At 56.4% G+C, this 18,984-nt stretch overlaps 1 protein-coding gene across 2 annotated transcripts; it reads left to right on the top strand.

The window, feature by feature from the left end:
- Nucleotides 1-587: 587 nt before the first annotated feature.
- Nucleotides 588-18,834, top strand: Podn (podocan). 2 transcript variants are annotated; one of them, XM_052176951.1, is made up of 13 exons: nt 588-835; nt 2,653-2,768; nt 4,574-4,608; nt 5,879-6,198; nt 8,176-8,269; nt 9,387-9,451; nt 10,616-10,725; nt 11,363-11,519; nt 11,824-11,939; nt 12,194-12,851; nt 15,086-15,234; nt 16,128-16,334; nt 18,118-18,834. In XM_052176951.1, exons 1-12 carry the CDS (start codon nt 758-760, stop codon nt 16,306-16,308), a joined length of 2,079 nt encoding a protein of 692 aa, XP_052032911.1. In that variant the 5' UTR covers nt 588-757; the 3' UTR covers nt 16,309-16,334; nt 18,118-18,834. The 2 variants fall into 2 exon arrangements, with proteins under 2 accessions (XP_052032911.1, XP_052032912.1); XM_052176952.1 differs by lacking the exon at nt 588-835 and having other exon boundaries at nt 2,712-2,768; nt 4,574-4,634.
- The last annotated feature ends 150 nt before the right edge of the window (nt 18,835-18,984 follow it).

Genomic DNA, 18,984 nt, shown 5'->3' with positions numbered 1-18,984 from the left:
AACCGGTGTTGCTTCAGCTGCTAGTACTTATTGCGCCTGTGCTTGGAACCATTTCCAGCTCCTGGGAGCAATATGGTGGTGCCTTAAGTGCTCCCTGCTCCGGCCCTTGGCGTGACTAGGACCTGTGTGCATGAAGACCCTCTCAGTCCAGTTTACTCTCCTTCAAGGTTCACCACGTTGTGGGCCCAGGGCCAGTGGAGTGAGGGCGGATGGTGGGGAGGAGAACGGGGAATTTTGCCGGGAAGGGGTCCAGCAGGGTCTTGGCTGACGCCGCCACGTTAGCCACAGCTCAGGACCCTAGGGTGGGAGAGGGAACAGGAAAGGTACTTGTGCCCGGAAAGGTTGCAAAATCCTCTCAGGCTTGAGGAAGCTGCTGAGCGCCGAGGAACTGGATGGAAGGAGCCCTCTCGGCTCTCCTCAGGTGCCGGGGGCCGACTGGGGTCCCACCCCGCGGGCTGGCAGGCGGAGGGGGTACGCTGGAGGCGCCCGGTCTTGGGGGCGTGGTTCGGCGGCGGGCCGGCCGGGGCGGCGGCGCGAGCTCCCGGGAAGTGGGGCCCCCGCCAAGCCCGACGCCGTGGGCGCAGGCCCTCCCTCCCTCCCTCCTTCCCTCCCTCCCTCCCCGCGCCCGGCGGGACCCTGCGCCTGTGTCGGGAGAGGCCGGCGTCCGGCAGATGCACGCGGGGCGGGGGCCGGGGGAGAGGCGGGGAGAGAGAACCCACAACAAAACTTGGCTCGCTGCGCTCACGGCTCGACTTGAATGACAGGAGCCGGCGCCCGCGGAGCGCAGCGGACACCCGGGAGCCTGGTCCGCCCACGGCGCGGCGCGCAGCGGCAGGTAGGACGCGGGCGGCCGCTGAGCCGAGGGACCACGGGCCACCGGCCGCGCCCGGGCAGCCCTCGCTGACTCCCCGCCGTGCTCCCACCGCCCCTGCCGCCACCGGGAGGGTCGCCGTATCCCGCCCTATTCTGCGGACCCTGCGCAAGGGGCACAGTTAGGCGCTCCTTCATTGGGGTGGCGGGACCCCTGCGGAACCAGGAGCAGGGGGCAGGGGATGCTTTTTCTACTCGATGTTCAGTCCCAGCCTTCGGGCTCCTCCCGCTGCGCGCATCTGGAAAGAATCTGCGAGCGGATGGGGAGGGGAGGTGGAGGCACACGGACGGGTGACAGGGACTGTGGGGGCAGGTGGAAATGGAAAGGGGCCTGAACCTCTGCACTGAGAACTGGGGCCCAGGGCATCCTGAGTCTTTTCACGTCAGTCCGTCGGGGGCTCCACCGAGCCCAACACTGACGACCTCTTTACACACAGAAACAAGCACAGAAAGGCAGAAATCACTCCCAAGGGCGCCAGGGCAGGTGAGGCGCACAATCAAGCAGCGGAACTTGGCTTCGACTGCTTAGATGCGGTCTAACACAGGACATTGCATTCCGACCGCTGTCTAGGCAGCTGCTTCCAGTGGAACACAGAAAGGGGCAGGGCAAGAAGCATGGTCGTCCCTAAGTTGTGTGGGTCCCGGAACCACTATCAACCTGGTGCAGGGTGGGGAGTGGGGTTGACCAGGATGGGTGAGTTGGAATACCTGACCTGCAGTCAGGTGGAAGAAGGGGGGTAGGGTCGGCTTGGGATTCCTGTGTTGGGGCCCAGATTGGGAGGCAGCTGCTGCTGAAGCTGTGGGGGAGAAGGCTTGCAGCGAGCGCTGTCGCGAGGGCTAGGATGCAGGTGCGCAAGAGGCGGCAGAAGGATGAGCATTAGCAACCTGAGGGACTGCTGGGGAAGGTGAAACCGGGCTCTGCCTGGCAGGAAGATGCCCCTGGGCTGTGGGCTGGGCGGACCCCTGGGTGGGCCTTTCCTCCTTTACCCCTCCCTTTTGCCCTGAAAAAGCCCAAATGATCAGATCCCAGGCGGGCTCACAGGGTGAACACCACTGGGAAGGGCCTGCGCTGCTCTGGGAAAGTCCTCAAAGGCTGGTCTGGGGCTTCCGCCTCCTTTTGTACACGCTCGGAGCCCTGGGACCAGACTTCGGTATGTAAGGTAAGAAGTGTCAATGACTTGTGCATCATGAGAGGGTCCGTCCCGTCCGTCTGATCCTGGCTAGGAGGTGTCACCAGTAGGCTTGTTGGAGTCATACATAAGGGTGCTGAACATGACCTACGGGAACCCTGACGGATCTCCATCACCAACATCCTGGCATCGCGGATGATACCCTCAGCAACCTGTGCCTCCATACCCAACTTCTATTCCCTGTTTACATGCGTAAACATACCTGCCTCTTTCCTGCTGCTACCCCACACCTTGCCCACCGTTTCCGCCTGCTTTATTCACTCGGAGAACTCCTCAGCCTTCAGGAGCAGCTTTGGGCTGTGGGCAGAAGACAACCATTAGTCCTAGTCTTAAATTTAATTGATTAATTAATCTATTTATTTACTTAGTGTGTGTGTGTGTGTGTGTGTGCATGCGTGCCATACAGCATGTGTGGGACTTAGAGGACAACTTGCCAGAATTGGTTGTCTCCGGCTCCCATGTGAGTCCTGGGACTGCAGTTCTGGTCATCAGGCTTCGAGGCAGACCAATAACCATGACTGGCTGAGCCATCATGCCCTGTTTTCCTCTTTTTAAAAAAAATTTTTTTTTTATTGTGTGTTTGTGCATGCAGGTGCAGCCAGGGGCCAGCGGCACCGGATCCCCGGGAGCTGGGGTTCCGGGGGTTGTGAGTCGTCCCAGCCAGTGCTGGGCTCTCATCTTCTGCAAGCAGAGAGCTGCTCTTAACAGGTGGGCCCTCGCTCCTGCTCCTGAGTTTTTTTTTGTTTTTTTTTTTTAATATACTCAGTTATGAAGCAGGGCATCTGAACAGATGATGTTGTAGCTCTTTCTCCTCTGCCTTTCACAAATCCATTCCATTCCTGGAATCAGGGGAGGCTCGGCCTCACCTTGAAGGACAAAGCCAGGACCTCTGGGCAGAGGGCTACTGAGGAGTCTGAGATCTCTGAGGTGGGCATCTGTAGGGGCCTTTTGCCCTTGAGTTTCCAGCTTGCAAATCAGGAGCATAGTTTATGCCCAACGGAGCCTTCTATTGCTCCAGCAAGCTCTAGCCCAGGAGAGTGGGAGCTCAGCGAGTGTTCAGGGCACTGAGTGCAGGGGGTAATGCTGGGGTCTGAGCATCTACGCCAAGCCTTGTGCACTCTTCCTTTCTTGCTCTGGAATCCATGCTTTGCATCTGTGCACCGGCACTTTAGCCCCTTCGAACAGACTCCCCAGACCCCAGGCCTTCCCCAGGCCTTCCTTCACACACACCAAGTCTCTCCTGCCGATGCTTGCAGTCAGAACGGCCAGCATAGGCTTTGCTCCCTCCTGGAAGGCATCCCCCCACAGCAAGGGTATGCTCTGGGCTCCTCCATGCCTTCCCTTCACAGCTCAGATGATTCAGATTTCATATCAGACCCTAAAGCTGCGCTGACTAATAAATGTGGTGTGAGCCACATACGACTATAAAGATGTTCTGCAAGCCACATTAAGAAAAAGAAAATGAGAGGCCAGAGAGATGGCTCAGAGGGTAAAAGCACCAGCTCTGCAGGTCTGAGTACAATCCTCAGAACCACGGACGCAGATGGGCATATGTGTGATCCTGGCATTCCTGTGCAAGATGGGAGGCAGAGGCAGGAGAATCGTCTGGAGGCTTGATGCCCAGATAGCATGGGGTGTGCAGTACAGGCTTAGAGACAAGAATGGAGAGAGGGTGCACTCCTGCCTGACCTCCCTATGCTCAGTGCTTAGCTTGGAGCACAGTGCTCTCTCTCCCTCTCCCTCTCCCTCTCCCTCCCCCTTCCCTTCCCCCCTCCCCTCCCCCTCTCCCTCTCTCTCTCTCTCTCTCTCTCTCTCACACACACACACACACACACACACACACGCGCGCGCGCGCGCATGATTTTTTAAAGACAAGGTTTTACTATGTAGCCCTTGTTGGCCTGGAACTCTTTTTGTAGACCAGGCTGCCCTGACCTCACAGAGCTCTGCCTTTTTCTACCTCTGGGGCACTGGGATTTAAGGCATGTGCCTCCATGATGCCTGACACAAATAATTTTTTTTTTTTAAGTAAAGTAAGCTAGGTAACCTTAATTTTGTTTAATCCAATATATTAAGTGTTAGGAACTCTATATCATTAGTATTAATGAGGCATTTTACATTGTTTTCTGCAGTGCCTTCAACATCCACACATACATGTGTTCTTTAAAACACGTCTCACTGTGAACTAGCCATGCCTTAAGGGCCCCACAGCCACACGTGGCCCTGAGGATCTACTTCAGAGCACAGGGGACCATGAACCTCTTAGCCAGCAGCCTGCCCCAGGTGTCCTTGTCAGACCCGGCACTTGGTGTCCTTGGCCCCCAGGAGAGCCGCACGGCACTTGGTGTCCTTGGCCCCCAGGAGAGCCGCACGGGTTGATGCAGAAGCCCTGGAGCTCAGCCTGGCCCCTTAATGGCTGTCACAGTGGGCCTCTGCTAGCGGGTCTCTAAAGGAGTGAGGGAGACATTTTCCGTCTGGTTCACAGTGTTGATCTAAATTATGTATCTGTGCAGAGAAGCTTGTGGATTTTTATGGAGACAAGCCAAAGGTGAGAGAAGAAACCCAGCCTGTCCAGTGAGTACCTGGTGTATGCGAGGGCCAGCTCCTTCTCTGTGCCCATCCCCGGCCTCCGCTCTGAGGGAATGTGAGGCCCGCTTCCTCCATGCCCCTCCCCCCCCACCTCTCCTTGGCTGCTCTGGCTAGAAGACTGTGGAATCAGCTATGGGGAAGGGAGGATAATGATCTGTAGAGGGGTGGCAGGGATGGAGGGCAGTGTCCCTCGTTGATCTCTGCTGGGCTCCCTGGTTCTCTGCCAGACTAGCAGGCCGGGCTTCACGCCTGCTTAGGCCGCGTGGACTGTGCGTAGGGTGAAGGGACCTGGCTGTTACTTTCTTCTTTCCTACTCTTCCCGTGGGACATCTCATCCTCCTAGGGACCTCTTTATACTGCCACCCAAATCCAGCAGGGAGTGGCTATGGTGTCACCTGCTCCTGAGGGCACGGATGTGATCTGCCTCGCCTGGATGTCCAGGACCCGGGGCTGGGTCCAAGATGGGGCATCTGAGTCAGGTGGTGTGTGAATGGCGCAGCAGTGGGAGTCACAAGTGAACTAGTGGGCTCTAGCACCTTCTGGGAGCAAATGGCTCGGGAGCAGGCCGGCCACGCAGTCCAAGTGGGGTAGACATGGGATGGGCGAAGAGGGATGCTAGAGTGGGTAATGAGGTGGGGGAGGGGAGGCAGATCACTGTGAGAGCAGTCACGAGTCCTTTGGGGAGCAAATGACCCTTTCACAAGAGTTGTGTATCAGATATTCACACTACAATTCACACAGTTAGGAAGTAACAATGGAAATAATTTTATGGCTGGGAGGATCACCACAACATGAGGAAAGGCCACTAAAGGTCCCTCCCTTACCATCCTGTGTAATGTGTTGGGAGAGTTGGAAGAGTGTCAGGGCCACACCCTGGGACCCTACTTACATGGAGCTAGAGCGCAGGGACACACCTGCTAGGGGACAGGCAAAGGTCTGACACATTGGCTGTCAGAACAGCAGCAGTCTAGGTCCTGCCTCAGCTTCCTTTCTGTGAAATAAGGGGACAGACTCCTCAGGGCCCAGGCTGGTTTGCAGCCCTGCCTAAGGAAGAGGCTTCGTGGTATTTCTGTCACCACTGGGGATATTCCTGATAAGACAGGGTGGCAGTCATCAAGGTCCAAGTGCCAACTGTCTCATGACCTATCGTGACTTCCTGTATACATGCCCAGTGTATGTGACCAGGGCATCACCTGGCACGGCGGTGGGCTGAGCCACTCCTCCCACAGGCACCATGGCCGGCAGCAGGGGCTTGCCACTCCTGCTGCTGGTGCCCCAGCTCCTCCTGGGCCCTGTGCTGCCTGTGAGGGCACCTGTGTTTGGCCGAAGTGACACCCACACCCTGAGCCCTGAGGAGAATGAATTTGTGGAGGAAGAGGAGCAGCCTGTGCTAGTTCTGAGCTCCGAGGAGCCAGAGCCTGGCCCAGTCACCATTGACTGTCCCAGAGAGTGTGCCTGCTCCCAGGAAGGTGTTGTGGACTGTGGTGGCATTGACCTGCGTGAGTTTCCAGGCGACCTGCCCGAGCACACCAACCATCTGTCCTTGCAGGTGAGGCTAGTGCTACGCCCCCCAGCTGTACATGGTTGTATAACATGCTTCTTACTAGAACCTCCAATTTTTGTGATTCCTCACTAGCCCCAGTTTCAGGGGAGATCAGACTCATGGAGTTCTGGTCCCACCTTTGGGGTATCTGTCATGTCCTGGTTACAGAATCCTGAGATATAGCCTGCTGGCTTATGGAAGAGTCTGGGCTGCCACAAAAATTTGAGAGTAAAAATGTCTCACCCTGGACACACAGTTGCCCAGCCCTGAATAGAGAGAGTGCCGCTAATACCAGTACAGGACTAGGAAAGTCGAATCAAGGGGATTCAACTCCTGGAGGCTGTGGGCTCAGAGCAGAACGTGAGAGTACTGGCCTGTGCTGAGGCCCACTGGATGGATGGATGGATGGATGGATGGATGGATGGGTGGATGGGTGGATGGATGGGTGGATGGATGGATGGATGGATGGATGGATGGATGGGTGGATGGATGGATGGGTGGGTGGATGGGTGGGTGGGTGGATGGGTGGATGGATGGGTGGGTGGGTGGATGGATGGATGGATGGATGGGTGGGTGGATGGATGGGTGGGTGGATGGATGGGTGGGTGGGTGGATGGATGGATGGGTGGATGGATGTGTGGATGGATGGGTGAATGGATGGGTGGATAGACGGATGGGTGGATGGATGGATGGATGGGTAGGTAGATGGATGGATGGGTGGATGGATGGATGGGTGGGTGGGCGGATGGATGGATAGATGGATGGATAGGTGGATGGATGGGTAGATGGATGGGTAGATGGATGGATAGATGGATGGGTGGGTGAGCGGATGGATGGATGGATGGATGGATGGATGGATGGATGGATGGATAGATGGATGGATGGATGGATGGATGGATGGATGGATGGGTGGATGGATCCTGGTATATCCAGGGCAGCTCTAGGGGAGAGGAGAGGAGGAACTGTTATTCTCTCCAGAGATCAAGAGAAAGTAGGAGATATGCATGTGGCCACTCAGGGGCTTGGCAGGCTGTGGACCAATGAGAGGAAAGTTCAAACTGAAGGCAGTTCTTATTAGGCGCCTTTACCTACCCAGTCACAGACTGTCTCACGTACCCACTGTGGGTGCCTCTGGTTCTGTGTGGCATTGGGTGTGTAGGAAGGGCATGGTCCCACCCTGACTTCAGGTGCTCACAGTTCGGGTGCAACTGACAAATGAGTAAACAAAGAAGTCTAGTAGAGGTAAGAGGGCTTAGCCACGCCTACTGTCCCAGCACTCAGGAGGCAGAGGCAGAGGCAGATGGAACTCTAGGCCAGCCAGGACTCCTGTGAGTTCCAGGACAGCCAGGGCTACACAGAGAAACCCTGTCTTGAAAAACAACAACAACAAAGAGAAAGAAAGAAAGAAAGAAAGAAAGAAAGAAAGAAAGAAAGAAAGAAAGAAAGAAAGAAAGAAAGAAAGAAAGGAAGGAAGGAAGAAAGGAAGGAAGGAAGAAAGAAAGGAAGGAAGAAAGAAAGAGAAAGAAAGAGATGGAGGGGGGAGGACTTAAGCCATGGGGCTATGGGGCCATGGGGCTATGGGGCTATGAGACTATGGGTTCATGGGGCTATGGGGCTATGGAGTTTAGTTCGGGCTCCTCCTCCAGCTCCTGAGGGATTTCCACATGGTTAGAAACTTAATCTTCTAAGGGGAGTGGGAGCTACAGGGCCAAAGAAGGGGACAGGCTTCTGTTTAGGGATCAGCTCTGAGTGGCTGTCACTTGGTGTGGGTCTGAACTGTGGGTAGATGTCTGCATGTGGGCTCTTTAAGAATGGGACACACACATATCTCTGTGTCCATGGCTGTGCACTGTCTGCCTCAGGAGAGAATTCCAAGGCAGGTCCCTAAGAAAGTGACGCTCCTAGGACCAAGGGTAGGTTCAGAAGCCTTGTACCCCTGACCCTACCCCCAACCTGCTGCTGCCCCATCTCATCTCCACACAGAACAACCAGCTGGAGAAGATCTACCCCGAGGAGCTGGCTCGGCTGCAACGGCTGGAGACCCTGAACCTACAGAACAACCGCCTGACGTCCCGAGGTGAGGAGTGTGGGACTCGGGCTGGTGAGCAGAGGCCTGAGGGGCATAGTGAGAGCTTAACCATGCAGACCCCAGGGGGAAGGGGGGCTGGGGGGGGTCTCTCGATATGAGCCTGAGTCTGCTCTGACTGAGACCCAGGAGGTGGGGCCTGGGACACTGAGAGCACAGGCTTCCTGGGAACTTGTCAGAGACTCTGCAATTTGCAAGGGCCCTTAGAACCCAAGAGCAGCATTCTTAAGTTCCTTCCCCCACCCCACCCCCAACCCCGAAGACAAATATAGTACATAATATTTTGGAAAACAAAGTGGAAGGGGAAAAAAAACCCTCATAATTCCTCCATGTTGAATTAATCAATATTAAGATTTTGGTATTCTCCCTCCCCCGTTTTAAAAGAAAGTAGCTTTATTTGTATGTAACTTATGTGCCATAAGTGACTGAGTTCAAAAGTCCAGTCCAGTTGCCGTGCTTGGGTGAGTTTATACAATGTCCAACCGCCTCCCGTGAGCTGCAGCCATTGTCTTAGGCTGTCACCCACAGCGAGCAGTAGCTTGGAGGCCTGCTTTGTTTCGCTTAGCAACTTGTTTCTCGCGTTGCTGTGGCTGGAGCTCTCTCCAGCCGGTCATCCCGTTACTCCACAGCAGGGTGCTCCCCGGAGACAGTCCGCGGCTTATGTAACTGTTCCCTCTCCAGCAGCTGGTGGTCCTGGGGTGGGAACTAGGTGTCAGAGGTCAGCTCAGGGCTGGAGAGGGGCCAGTCTAAGCAACTGTAACAAGCCATCTGTCTGAGGGGATCAGGAGTGAGGCCTCTCCTGCTCCCTCGGAGCTGATCCCAGCTTGGTGGCTCCTGCCTCTAGGTGGGGCTGAAGTTGAAAAGAGGCTCCGACTCCTGCAGTCCTCCCCGGGGAGCACTCCTTCCTGGTCAGAGGATTAGACTGGGTCCCTCAGCGCCTCGGCAAGCCCCTTAGCTGCTTGCTTCTATGCTTGAGCCGTGTGAGGAGAATGAAGGCAGGGTAGACATTGGAACTGATAGGAAAGGAAGGCGCTGCCTGGCAAGTTGGTGGTTCCCCTGCTCCCCTGTAGCCTCTCCTTCATCCAGGGCTCTGACCTGTCCTTTAAAGGGCTCCCAGAGGAGGCATTTGAGCATCTTACTAGCCTCAATTACCTGTACCTGGCCAACAACAAGGTGAGGGCCATAGATGGTGTGTGGACTTCCCTGGGGTAGGGCGGGCTTTCATGGGGTGGGCGGGCTTCCCTGGGTGGGCGGGCTTCCCTGGAGAGGGCGGACTTCCCTGGAGTGGGCGGGCTTTCCTGGGGTGGGCGGGCTTTCCTGGGGTGGGCGGGCTTCCCTGGAGTGGGCGGGCTTCCCTGGAGTGGGCGGGCTTCCCTGGGTGGGCGGGCTTTCCTGGGGTGGGCGGGCTTCCCTGGAGTGGGCGGGCTTCCCTGGGTGGGCGGGCTTCCCTGGGTGGGCGGGCTTTCCTGGGGTGGGCGGGCTTCCCTGGAGTGGGCGGGCTTCCCTGGAGAGGGCGGACTTCCCTGGAGTGGGCGGGCTTTCCTAGGGTGGGCGGGCTTTCCTGGGGTGGGCGGGCTTCCCTGGAGTGGGCGGGCTTCCCTGGGGTAGGCAGGGTTCCTTACCCTCCTGACTTCCCTTGAGCTCTGTGGTCGTTTCCCAGTGCCCTTGCCAGCGTGGCCTCTGGGTCCCTATTGCCCTGGATGTTGAGAAGGGGACACACACCATCCCCTTTAACCTAGAGCATGTCTGACAATGAAGCAGCCAATACCTCCAGCACACGGGTGGAGGGAGAGCCCAACATGCCACACAGGCACTTGGAAGTCTTCTTAGAGGACATGCCATTCGTATAAAGGGCAGGCAGATTCCAGCCTGGGCAAGGCTGTGCTGTTGAGGTGGCCTGTGTTGATGCTCCCCAGGACTCGGGTGGGAGGATCATTTGAGTCCAGGAATTTGATACAAACCTGGACACAAGGAGACACCGTCTCAAAATGTAAATGATAAACGGAAATTATGGCGGGTGTGGAGCTTGCCTTCCTTCCATGAGTAGTCAGACGCCTCTCACTTCTCACTGTTTCTTCTGACCTCTCCTCCTTCCCTGTGAGCCCAGGAGGCAGAAGAGTGGGGACAGGTGCAAAAGGCTTTGATTGACAAGCTAAGGGCTGCGGGAGCTGGACACGCTTTGTTTCATCAAGAGATGGAACACGTTTCTCCATTGGAAGAGTAGCTTTGCTGTCAGGGAAGCGCGGAGGGGAGGGTAGCAGATGAGCTTGGGGGCGGCAGGGCCTGAGCTGGCTTCTGCCCCTCTACTGGCCTCTCTGCCGGCTCTTCCCTCTCCAGCTGACCCTGGCACCCCGATTCCTGCCAAACGCCCTGATCAGTGTGGACTTCGCTGCCAATTATCTCACGAAGATCTATGGACTCACCTTTGGCCAAAAGCCAAATCTGAGGTCAGAGGTCAGAGGGATGATGATCCTGGGTGTGTGGGGATGTGTAAATGTGGGGCGAGTATGGAAGGTCTGAGGGAGGCAGGGGCAAAGCAGGAGACACAGGCAAGCCCTGAGGAGGGGCTAGCTGTGGCGTGGGCTGTGGGCTGTGTTCAGGCCTGCGGAGAAGGAACACCCAGGGCCTATCGGAGCTCAGGAGCCAGAAGGCTGAAACCGAGGGGTGAGGAGGCCTCTATCCAGTAAATGAGGAAGAAGAGCCTGTGCATGGAGAGGTGGAGTCTGGGTAGAAAAAGTCACTTCCGGCAGGCAAAGGTGCCCTTCTTTGAAGCTGCCAAAGGAGGTGTGACCACTCCTGGGACTTCTACTCAGGGCTTCAGATGCAGGCGCTGGGCTTGGACCAGCAAGTCCTGTTTCAGCTGTCCATTTATGTGGTGACTTCTGGCAGGATGTTGAGCTTTTGGGCCCTGTTTCTGACCACGAGGGGGTTCTGAAGTTCTTTAACTCTGTGTCCCTGGGTTAAGAGGGCGGAAAAGTACCCCGGGCCCTGCATCAGCTTGAGTAGGAGTTTGAAGGCACGCGATCAAGCTATCTCATGGCCAGGGAGCCCTGGTGGGGTGAGGCTCACACTTCCGCCCCGCAGGTCTGTATACCTGCACAACAACAAGCTAGCAGATGCTGGGCTGCCGGACAACATGTTCAACGGCTCCAGCAACGTTGAGATCCTCATCCTGTCCAGCAACTTCCTGCGCCACGTGCCCAAGCACCTGCCTCCTGCTCTGTACAAGCTGCACCTCAAGGTGGGGAATGGAGAGGGGAGCTGAGGTAGAGGCAGACCCATGTCCCCGACACAGGACACAGAGGGAGAGGCATGGCCCAGCTGGGCATGGGGATGCTGAGTGAATCTGAGCGTATTCTGCCGGGTATTAGCTACCTAGGGAAGCAGGCAGGAGTCTGGGCACCCGACCTTCGGTGTGGGCTTGAGGGGGCTATCAGATGCTCATGTCTGACACCCCTCCTGGTAGCCTCAGGCTCCTCTGTATATCTCCTCCTGAGGCCCAGTTCTTGCCTCTCCCTCTGCCCCATCCCTCCCTTTCCTTCTAGAACAATAAACTAGAGAAGATCCCCCCTGGGGCCTTCAGTGAGCTGAGCAACCTGCGGGAGCTGTATCTGCAAAACAACTACCTGACTGATGAGGGCCTGGACAACGAGACCTTCTGGTGGGTCCCCGTGTCACCGCACCCTCCGTCCGCATCACCACCTGGCAGTGTGCAACACCTGCGGTCTCAGCTTGTCTCAGCTGGGCACAGTCACGTGTCACTTTTCCTTGGTTGCTTTCTCTGGAGAATCTTCGGGGCTTATGTCTGTTGTCATGTCTGTCTCGGGGAACGAGTCCTGTGTATAGACAAGAGATGCTGAGACCGCAGCTGGCTGTGGCCTGCTGCCTAGCATCTCAGTTCCCTCTTTTCTCCAGGAAGCTGTCCAGCCTGGAGTACCTGGACTTGTCCAGCAACAACCTGTCGAGGGTCCCAGCGGGTCTTCCCCGCAGCCTGGTCCTGCTGCACCTGGAGAAAAATGTCATCCAGAGCGTAGATGCTGATGTGCTGACCCCCATCCGCAGCCTGGAGTACCTGCTGCTGCACAGCAACCAGCTGCAGGCCAAGGGCATCCACCCGCTGGCCTTCCAGGGCCTCAAGAAACTCCACACTGTGCATCTATATAACAACGCATTGGAACGTGTGCCCAGTGGCCTGCCCCGCCGGGTGCGCACCCTCATGATCCTGCACAACCAGATTACCGGCATAGGCCGCGAGGACTTCGCCACCACCTACTTCCTGGAAGAGCTCAACCTCAGTTACAACCGCATCACCAGTCCACAGATGCACCGGGACGCCTTCCGCAAGCTCCGCCTGCTGCGTTCGCTTGACTTGTCTGGCAACCGCCTGCAGACGCTGCCTCCAGGCCTGCCCAAAAACGTACACGTGCTCAAGGTCAAGCGGAACGAGCTGGCTGCCCTGGCACGCGGGGCACTGGCTGGCATGGCTCAGCTTCGAGAACTCTACCTCACGGGCAACCGGCTGCGAAGCCGGGCACTGGGGCCCCGTTCCTGGGGGGACCTTGCTGGTCTGCAGGTACTACAGGACTGGGCCACACGGTGGGGGTGGGGAGTGGGGGGTGGGGAGTGGGGGGTGGGCGGGTGGAAAGGCACGGGGAGGAGGAAGGATGGTGGACCTACCAGGATGAGCCTACTCAGCTGCTAGGACGAGTGGCAGTTGTGTGCCAGGAGCCAGGGTCCGTGCGATAGCCTGACTGAGCTTGTTCATTGGATACCTGCTGGGAAGGCGGTGGAGAGCCATGGCCACGCATTCCAATCTGCGTATAGGTTCAGGAGCAAAGGGCGCAGCGAACGCAGTGACCTGTGTCTCTATGTGGTCAGGCCAGTTCACCAGAGGGTAGAAGGAGGGGCCCACGCTTCAGCTAACATGCTCATAACTGGCCATGGGGTGGGAAGTGCCATCAGGACTGGGGTGTCTTCAAAGAATGCCAGAGAGAAGCCAGGTGAGCTTAGCCTGGTGAGGAAGCTGTCTCTGCGTCCTGGCTGGGCGCCCTCCTCATCCAGACTACCCTGCTGAGAGCCACACACCAGAATCAGGCCTCCATGTGGCCTTTCTAGCTGTTCCTCAGGAGGATAACTTGGCCCAAGCCTCCTGCCAGCTCCCTCTTGTTACATTTGCTGACTCACTAAGGCCAAGGCCACCGGGGAAACTTGGAAGCTGCCCTGGGCAACCTTCTTGTCTCTGTTGTCTGCCTCGGGCAGCCCACCAGCACCTGACCCAGCCGCAGCTCTGCAGTCTGGCTGCTGATGCCCCAAGCCAAGCCACCGTATTTCTCAGGGGAACCTCACTACTCCTGTACTTGCAAAGCGCCTGTTCACATAGGGTCCTGTCCAGTCTCCTACAGCTCCCGTTGCCCTGAGGTCAGATTCCTCCACTGGGGTTTTCAAGCCTCCCTCTGCTCCTGCTCCAGCACACGGTGGCCCTTCTATTGGAAGTACAATACCTGCCTTGCTTACAGGAGACACCTATTCGTTTGTTCCTTCCTTCACTCATTCATTCCATAAGTCTTGAAGAGTCCCCACATTTGTACTAGACACTGTTGTTCCAGAACTGGGGACCCTGTGAGGAACAGGGACCCCCATGCTTGTTCCGGTCTATCTCAGACTCAGCTTGCCTAGGAAGCACTCTTACCTGTCAGCGGGGACAGGTGGGTTAGATGTCTCCCGAACCTCAGCCTGGTGAGCGAGCGAGTGAGTGAGGATCCCCCTCACGCTGAGTCTTTTGACTGGCAGCTTGTTCCTTTTGCCTCAAATCCACCCTGTGCTAATGCCCTGGAAAGCATTTCCTGGCTCGAAGCTGGGTGAATCTCTTCCCTACTCCCTCATTACAGCCAAGCCCATGGCTTGTTTTGTCAGGCTCTGGTCCATCTCCACGGCCTGACTGGCTTCCTGAGAGTGGAGATGGTGTCTCGCAGAGTCCATGCTCCATGGGCACCAAGTGTCTCTGGAATGAATGAGGGAGGGACTGACAGAGCGGATGGTACAGTGCCAATGGCTGTGGAGACAAAATGGGAAAGAAGCCCCGTGGGCCTGGGAGGTGACAGAATTGGAAGTTTTCGGCTTTACTGCAATCCTGGTGCTAGCTTACCAAGTTGTGTGGGATGTGAGCCTGTTGGATGACCCTGTATCCCAGCCTCTGAAGATGATGAAGGGCTTACAGATGATGTAGTTCTATCCCAGGGCAGCACTAGGGTGGGTCTGGAGAAGGTGGGTTGGCATTATAAGGGGTAACAAGGGAGGCCACAGAGCCAGTGTGTGCCAGGGCCCCTCCCCCACTTCCCTGGCTCTCTCTCCTGGACTTCAGGCACAGGTGACTCAGAACCTAACCAGCCTGGGACCTGCTGGTTATGCCAGGGTTTCTACAGGCCTTGTACCCACTCTCCTGGCCCCCACACATGTGACCTGCACGTGTGGATCTTGACATGATTAGTCTGATGGGAGAGACAGGTAGACTGAAGAGGAAAGCCTGTGACGTGCAGGCAGCGGGGCTATGACTTCACGTGCAAAGGCAGGAGGGACTGGGCAGGACCCACACCAATTAGAACAAGTGTGTGGAGTCTGGCACAGCACATTCCCAGCCTCGTACAAGTGGATTAACCTCGCCGAGCTGTTTCCCCACCTGGAAACCGTGGTTGTCAGAGCCCTTCCCTCAGTAGAGATGGAGATAGATTGTGGCATCGTGGGAGTCTGAAGGCTGGTCAGTGCTCTGCACAGGTGGGAGTCCTTGACCTGCCCTGCTCACCCCTGCAGCTGCTGGACATGGCTGGGAATCAGCTCACAGAGATCCCTGAGGGGCTCCCCCCATCGCTGGAGTACCTGTACCTGCAGAATAACAAGATCAGCGCTGTCCCTGCCAATGCCTTTGACTCCACTCCCAACCTCAAGGGAGTCTTCCTCAGGTAGGAAGTCCCTGTGGCCCTGACAGCACATATAACAATGGAGGACAGCTGAGACCTGGGGCAACAGCTAGAGTGTGGGTGTTGGGGAGCCTGGCTTCAATGCTGACTGGCCAGGGAGCCCTGAGTACACTGCAGGACCCCACAAGCCTGTGCCACCTCAGTCCCTGAGGGTGAGCATTCTCTGCCAGACCTGCGACGGCTCACAGGTCTGTTAGTGGGCATCAGAAACAGTAAAGACAAGCGCAGGGTGTTGTTGATGCTAATGTGGTACAGGAGGAAGCCCAGAGAACAGCTCACTCACAACCCCTGCCTATGAAGACAAGAGTGTTCAGTCAGCCAGGTGGGGCTGAGGTGTCAGACCAAGAACACAAAGGCCTAGGTCCCCACTGGGCTGGGGGTTAGGACTTCAGAGAACTCAGACCCCACAGACTCTGGCTTCTTCTCAGACCCCACTCCCTCATTCCAACTTGGCCCGCCCAAATCAGAGGGAAGACAGAATAGAAGACAGGCTCAGGGTGGTGACACTGGGTGGTGTGACTCGGCCTCCAGTGTTGGGCTGAGTACATCCCTTACCAGCTCAGCCATGGCCTCGCCTGTGTGCCAGTCAGATCTTGAGGTTAGTGGGGAGGAGGGCAACAGAGGCAGCTCTCATGGCTGCCTCTCTGCACATGAAGTGACTGTGTGTAGAGGGAGACCTTTCTTGCCTCTGCCACCCCCTTCTTCCAAGCTATTGGTGTCCTAACAGGTCTATTTGTCACAGGGGCACCGTGCTTCTTGGTCCCCTGCCTTCGAACCTTGCTGTGGCGCTTCCTGAATCCCCCTTCCTCTCTGAGCTGGGCAGGTGGGAGGCATCAGCCATGCCTCCTGCCGCTGACCCACGGCCCACCACTCAGGTTCAACAAGCTGGCTGTGGGCTCAGTGGTGGAAAGCGCTTTCCGGAGGCTGAAACAGCTGCAGGTCTTGGACATTGAAGGCAACTTCGAGTTTGGTAACGCTTCCAAGGACCGAGGCCACAAAGATGAGGAAGAGGAGGAGGAGGAGGAGGATGACGACGAGGAAGAGGAAACGAGATAAGACAAAGTGACGTGGATGTGACCCAGGTGGGTGGTCTGTGCAGGTGTGTGACGGCACCTCTTACCATACCCTGCTGTCCCTGACCTGCCTTGGCTTTCTGTGTGCTGACTTCACCCTGTCTCTGTTCTATGCCTTCATTTTGAAAGCCTGTCATTTTGTTTGCATGTAGGATCACACCATGTGAGGTAGGTGTGTGTGTGTGTGTGTGTGTGTGTGTGTGTATGTGTGTGTGTGTGCCCATGGAAGCCAGTTTGTGCTAAGGCACTCACTCTAGCTCAGGGAGGTGAGTATTGTGCTGGGGGATACTCTGGGGTACAGAGACTTCTAAGTCTGGGGCTCAGAGGAGAGGCCTGGGCTAGAGATGGGGATCTCGTCACTGTAGGCCTTGAGGTAGGGACAGACACCGAGGGGGCTCGAAAAGCTTCTGTGGTAGGGAGGGAGAGGACAGCCATAGGTAGTTAATATGCAGGGAGTTTGCACATGCGTGTAACACAAGCATCTACACATGTGTGCATATATACACATTTTATTCCAAGACACAATCACAGGTAATAACATGAATGTATCTGTGTGCAAAAGTGTGCCTATGGATATATGCATAAAGGCATGTCTGTGGGTAGCCATTCACACAGGCTTACATGGGGTCGCACTCATACACACATACTTGATACATTCATGGACTTCTCTAGAAGTGAGGGACTCAAACTGCTTCAGTACTAAGAGCCTGAGGGAGGTGGGCACTGCTGTACGTAACTGAACGTGTCTACAAGGAGTCCCTGTGATGTCATAGGGAGCGGCTGAGAGAGAGGAGGGTGGAGAGGGTGACTGGGAAGGCAGGGCCTGCATGTGCTGTGGGGTGGCAGTAGCCATGGGGAGGCCGTATAAAACTCAGGGGAAACTGTCTGGTACTCCTTTTGGCACTGGTGGCAAGGATGCTCATGGGATATGCTGTGGGGGAGGGTATGAGGCTGCCGGAGGATCGCAGGAGGTTGGTAATTGTCCCGTTGTGGAAGGGGGCCAGGGAGCTGAGTGGCTGCTGTCACAGGTAGGCTAGTGGCTTGATGGCTGGTCAGGCATAGAGTTGGATTCATTTATGGCTGAGTTTCTGTTCAGATTGAGGCCCTAGGCTTGGTAAGGAGGAGGGGCAGATGGAAATGTTGGTAGCAGAGACACGGGAAGGAAGCTGAAACCTGGGAGGTGATAGGAAGTGTCCAGGCAGAGAGCTGTGGTAGGAGAGGCTAAGGTTAGGTAGGACTTCAGGGAGTGTGCTCGGAGCTATGGGGCCAGGGCGTGGCCATGGCCAGGTTAGGATATTGACCTGAAGTAGAACCTGGAGCAGAGAGGAGCTAGTAGAGGGTGTTGTTGATGGATGGTGACAGCTGTGTGATGATGGAGACAGGGTGTCCACTAATGGGGCTGTGAGCCTGGAGGGGCAGAGCTGGCTCCCAGGGTCAGCCTTGGAGGTGGAGTCCCTGTTCTGAGGCACAGTCCTTAAAAGCCAGGATCAGCAGGAAAGGGCGGTTGCTCCCATGAGGGCTCCTGGCTCTCATGAAGAGGACTGTGGAGTTCTGGGGTGAGGGAGAAACTTCCCATTTTGTGGAATGTTGACTGTAGTTAAGTCAACTGAACGTACTGCTGGGAGGAGCCCCAGGGAGCTCTGGATCCAGGCCTGGGTACCTCCTGGTTCTACACTCCCAGAGGCTCCTCCTCTTCCCACGCACAGCAGCCTGGCTTCCAAAACCCCTTACTTTGATCCACTTCACCCAAGGCTGGCTGTAGCTAGTCCTGACTCTCCGACATGTTCCACAGGATGATGGACTACCGGACTCCTTTCTGCAGCCCAGGCCTGTGCCCCATGAGCGCCCCCTTCTGACACACCCAACGCTGAGCCCAAGAGGCACCCGAAAGTCACGGGCTGAACACAGTCTCGTGTCCCGCCCCTTCCAGCAATGTGTCACACAGTCAAACACGTGCAGATACCACTTCACCGCCACACCCCCAGCCTAGCCACGTAGATAGCCAGCTGCATATGACCTTCCAAACTGGCTCTCTGCACAATCTCACACTGATACACACACACACACACACACACTCACACACACACACACACTGGCCTGGTACACTCGGGCAGCTACCCTCCCCCTCCTGTTCACTTACACAGAGTGACCTCTGCTACCAAAAGCTCTTGCCTCCAGCCAGTCCTGGCCATAAGCAATTGGCCATGTGCCCCGTCATCTGGTCCCTCCCTTGGAGACGCAGGGTTGTCTCCTTACTCTGTGGCTGGGTGCTTTCCACTCTTTGAGACTCAAAAGCTGGCTTTTGTTTCGTGCCTTCCCATGGGGATTTGAACCTTCTGCCTTCTGCCACGGCCTCCCCTCCTCCCCAGGTGCTGGGCAGTCCTACTGCTGGGAGCCCCCTTTTGTTGTGCCCTGGCAGGTCACAGGCACTTTCCGAAAGAACAACCTCAAGAAGGCTTGGGAGGGAAAGAGGCAGCAGTGCATGGTGGGGGTGGGGTGGGGTGGAGGTGGGGTGGGTGGCAGCAGCTGCATTGGTCTTCAGTTCTGCAGGGAAGTTCTGGGTACCTTCGGGTTTGTTTAAGGAGGAAAAAAATATATGAAGATAAAAATCTCAAAGTTGATTTTTCCTGTTACAGAAAAACTAATATAAAGTATTATC

The sequence above is a fragment of the Apodemus sylvaticus genome, chromosome 3, assembly GCF_947179515.1.
Source record: "Apodemus sylvaticus chromosome 3, mApoSyl1.1, whole genome shotgun sequence".
Classification (NCBI taxonomy): Eukaryota; Metazoa; Chordata; class Mammalia; order Rodentia; family Muridae; genus Apodemus; species Apodemus sylvaticus.
The sequence above is the reverse complement of the archived record's forward strand: the minus strand, read 5'-3'. Positions and strand labels throughout refer to the sequence as shown.

Coding starts and splice junctions, on each gene's coding strand:
- Podn (XM_052176951.1), top strand. CDS start 758: ATGACAGGAGCCGGCGCCCGCGGAGCGCAGCGGACACCCGGGAGCCTG. Junction 2,769..4,573: donor CAGAGAGCTGCTCTTAACAG/GTGGGCCCTCGC, acceptor GTATCTGTGCAG/AGAAGCTTGTGGATTTTTAT. Junction 11,520..11,823: donor TGTACAAGCTGCACCTCAAG/GTGGGGAATGGA, acceptor CTTTCCTTCTAG/AACAATAAACTAGAGAAGAT.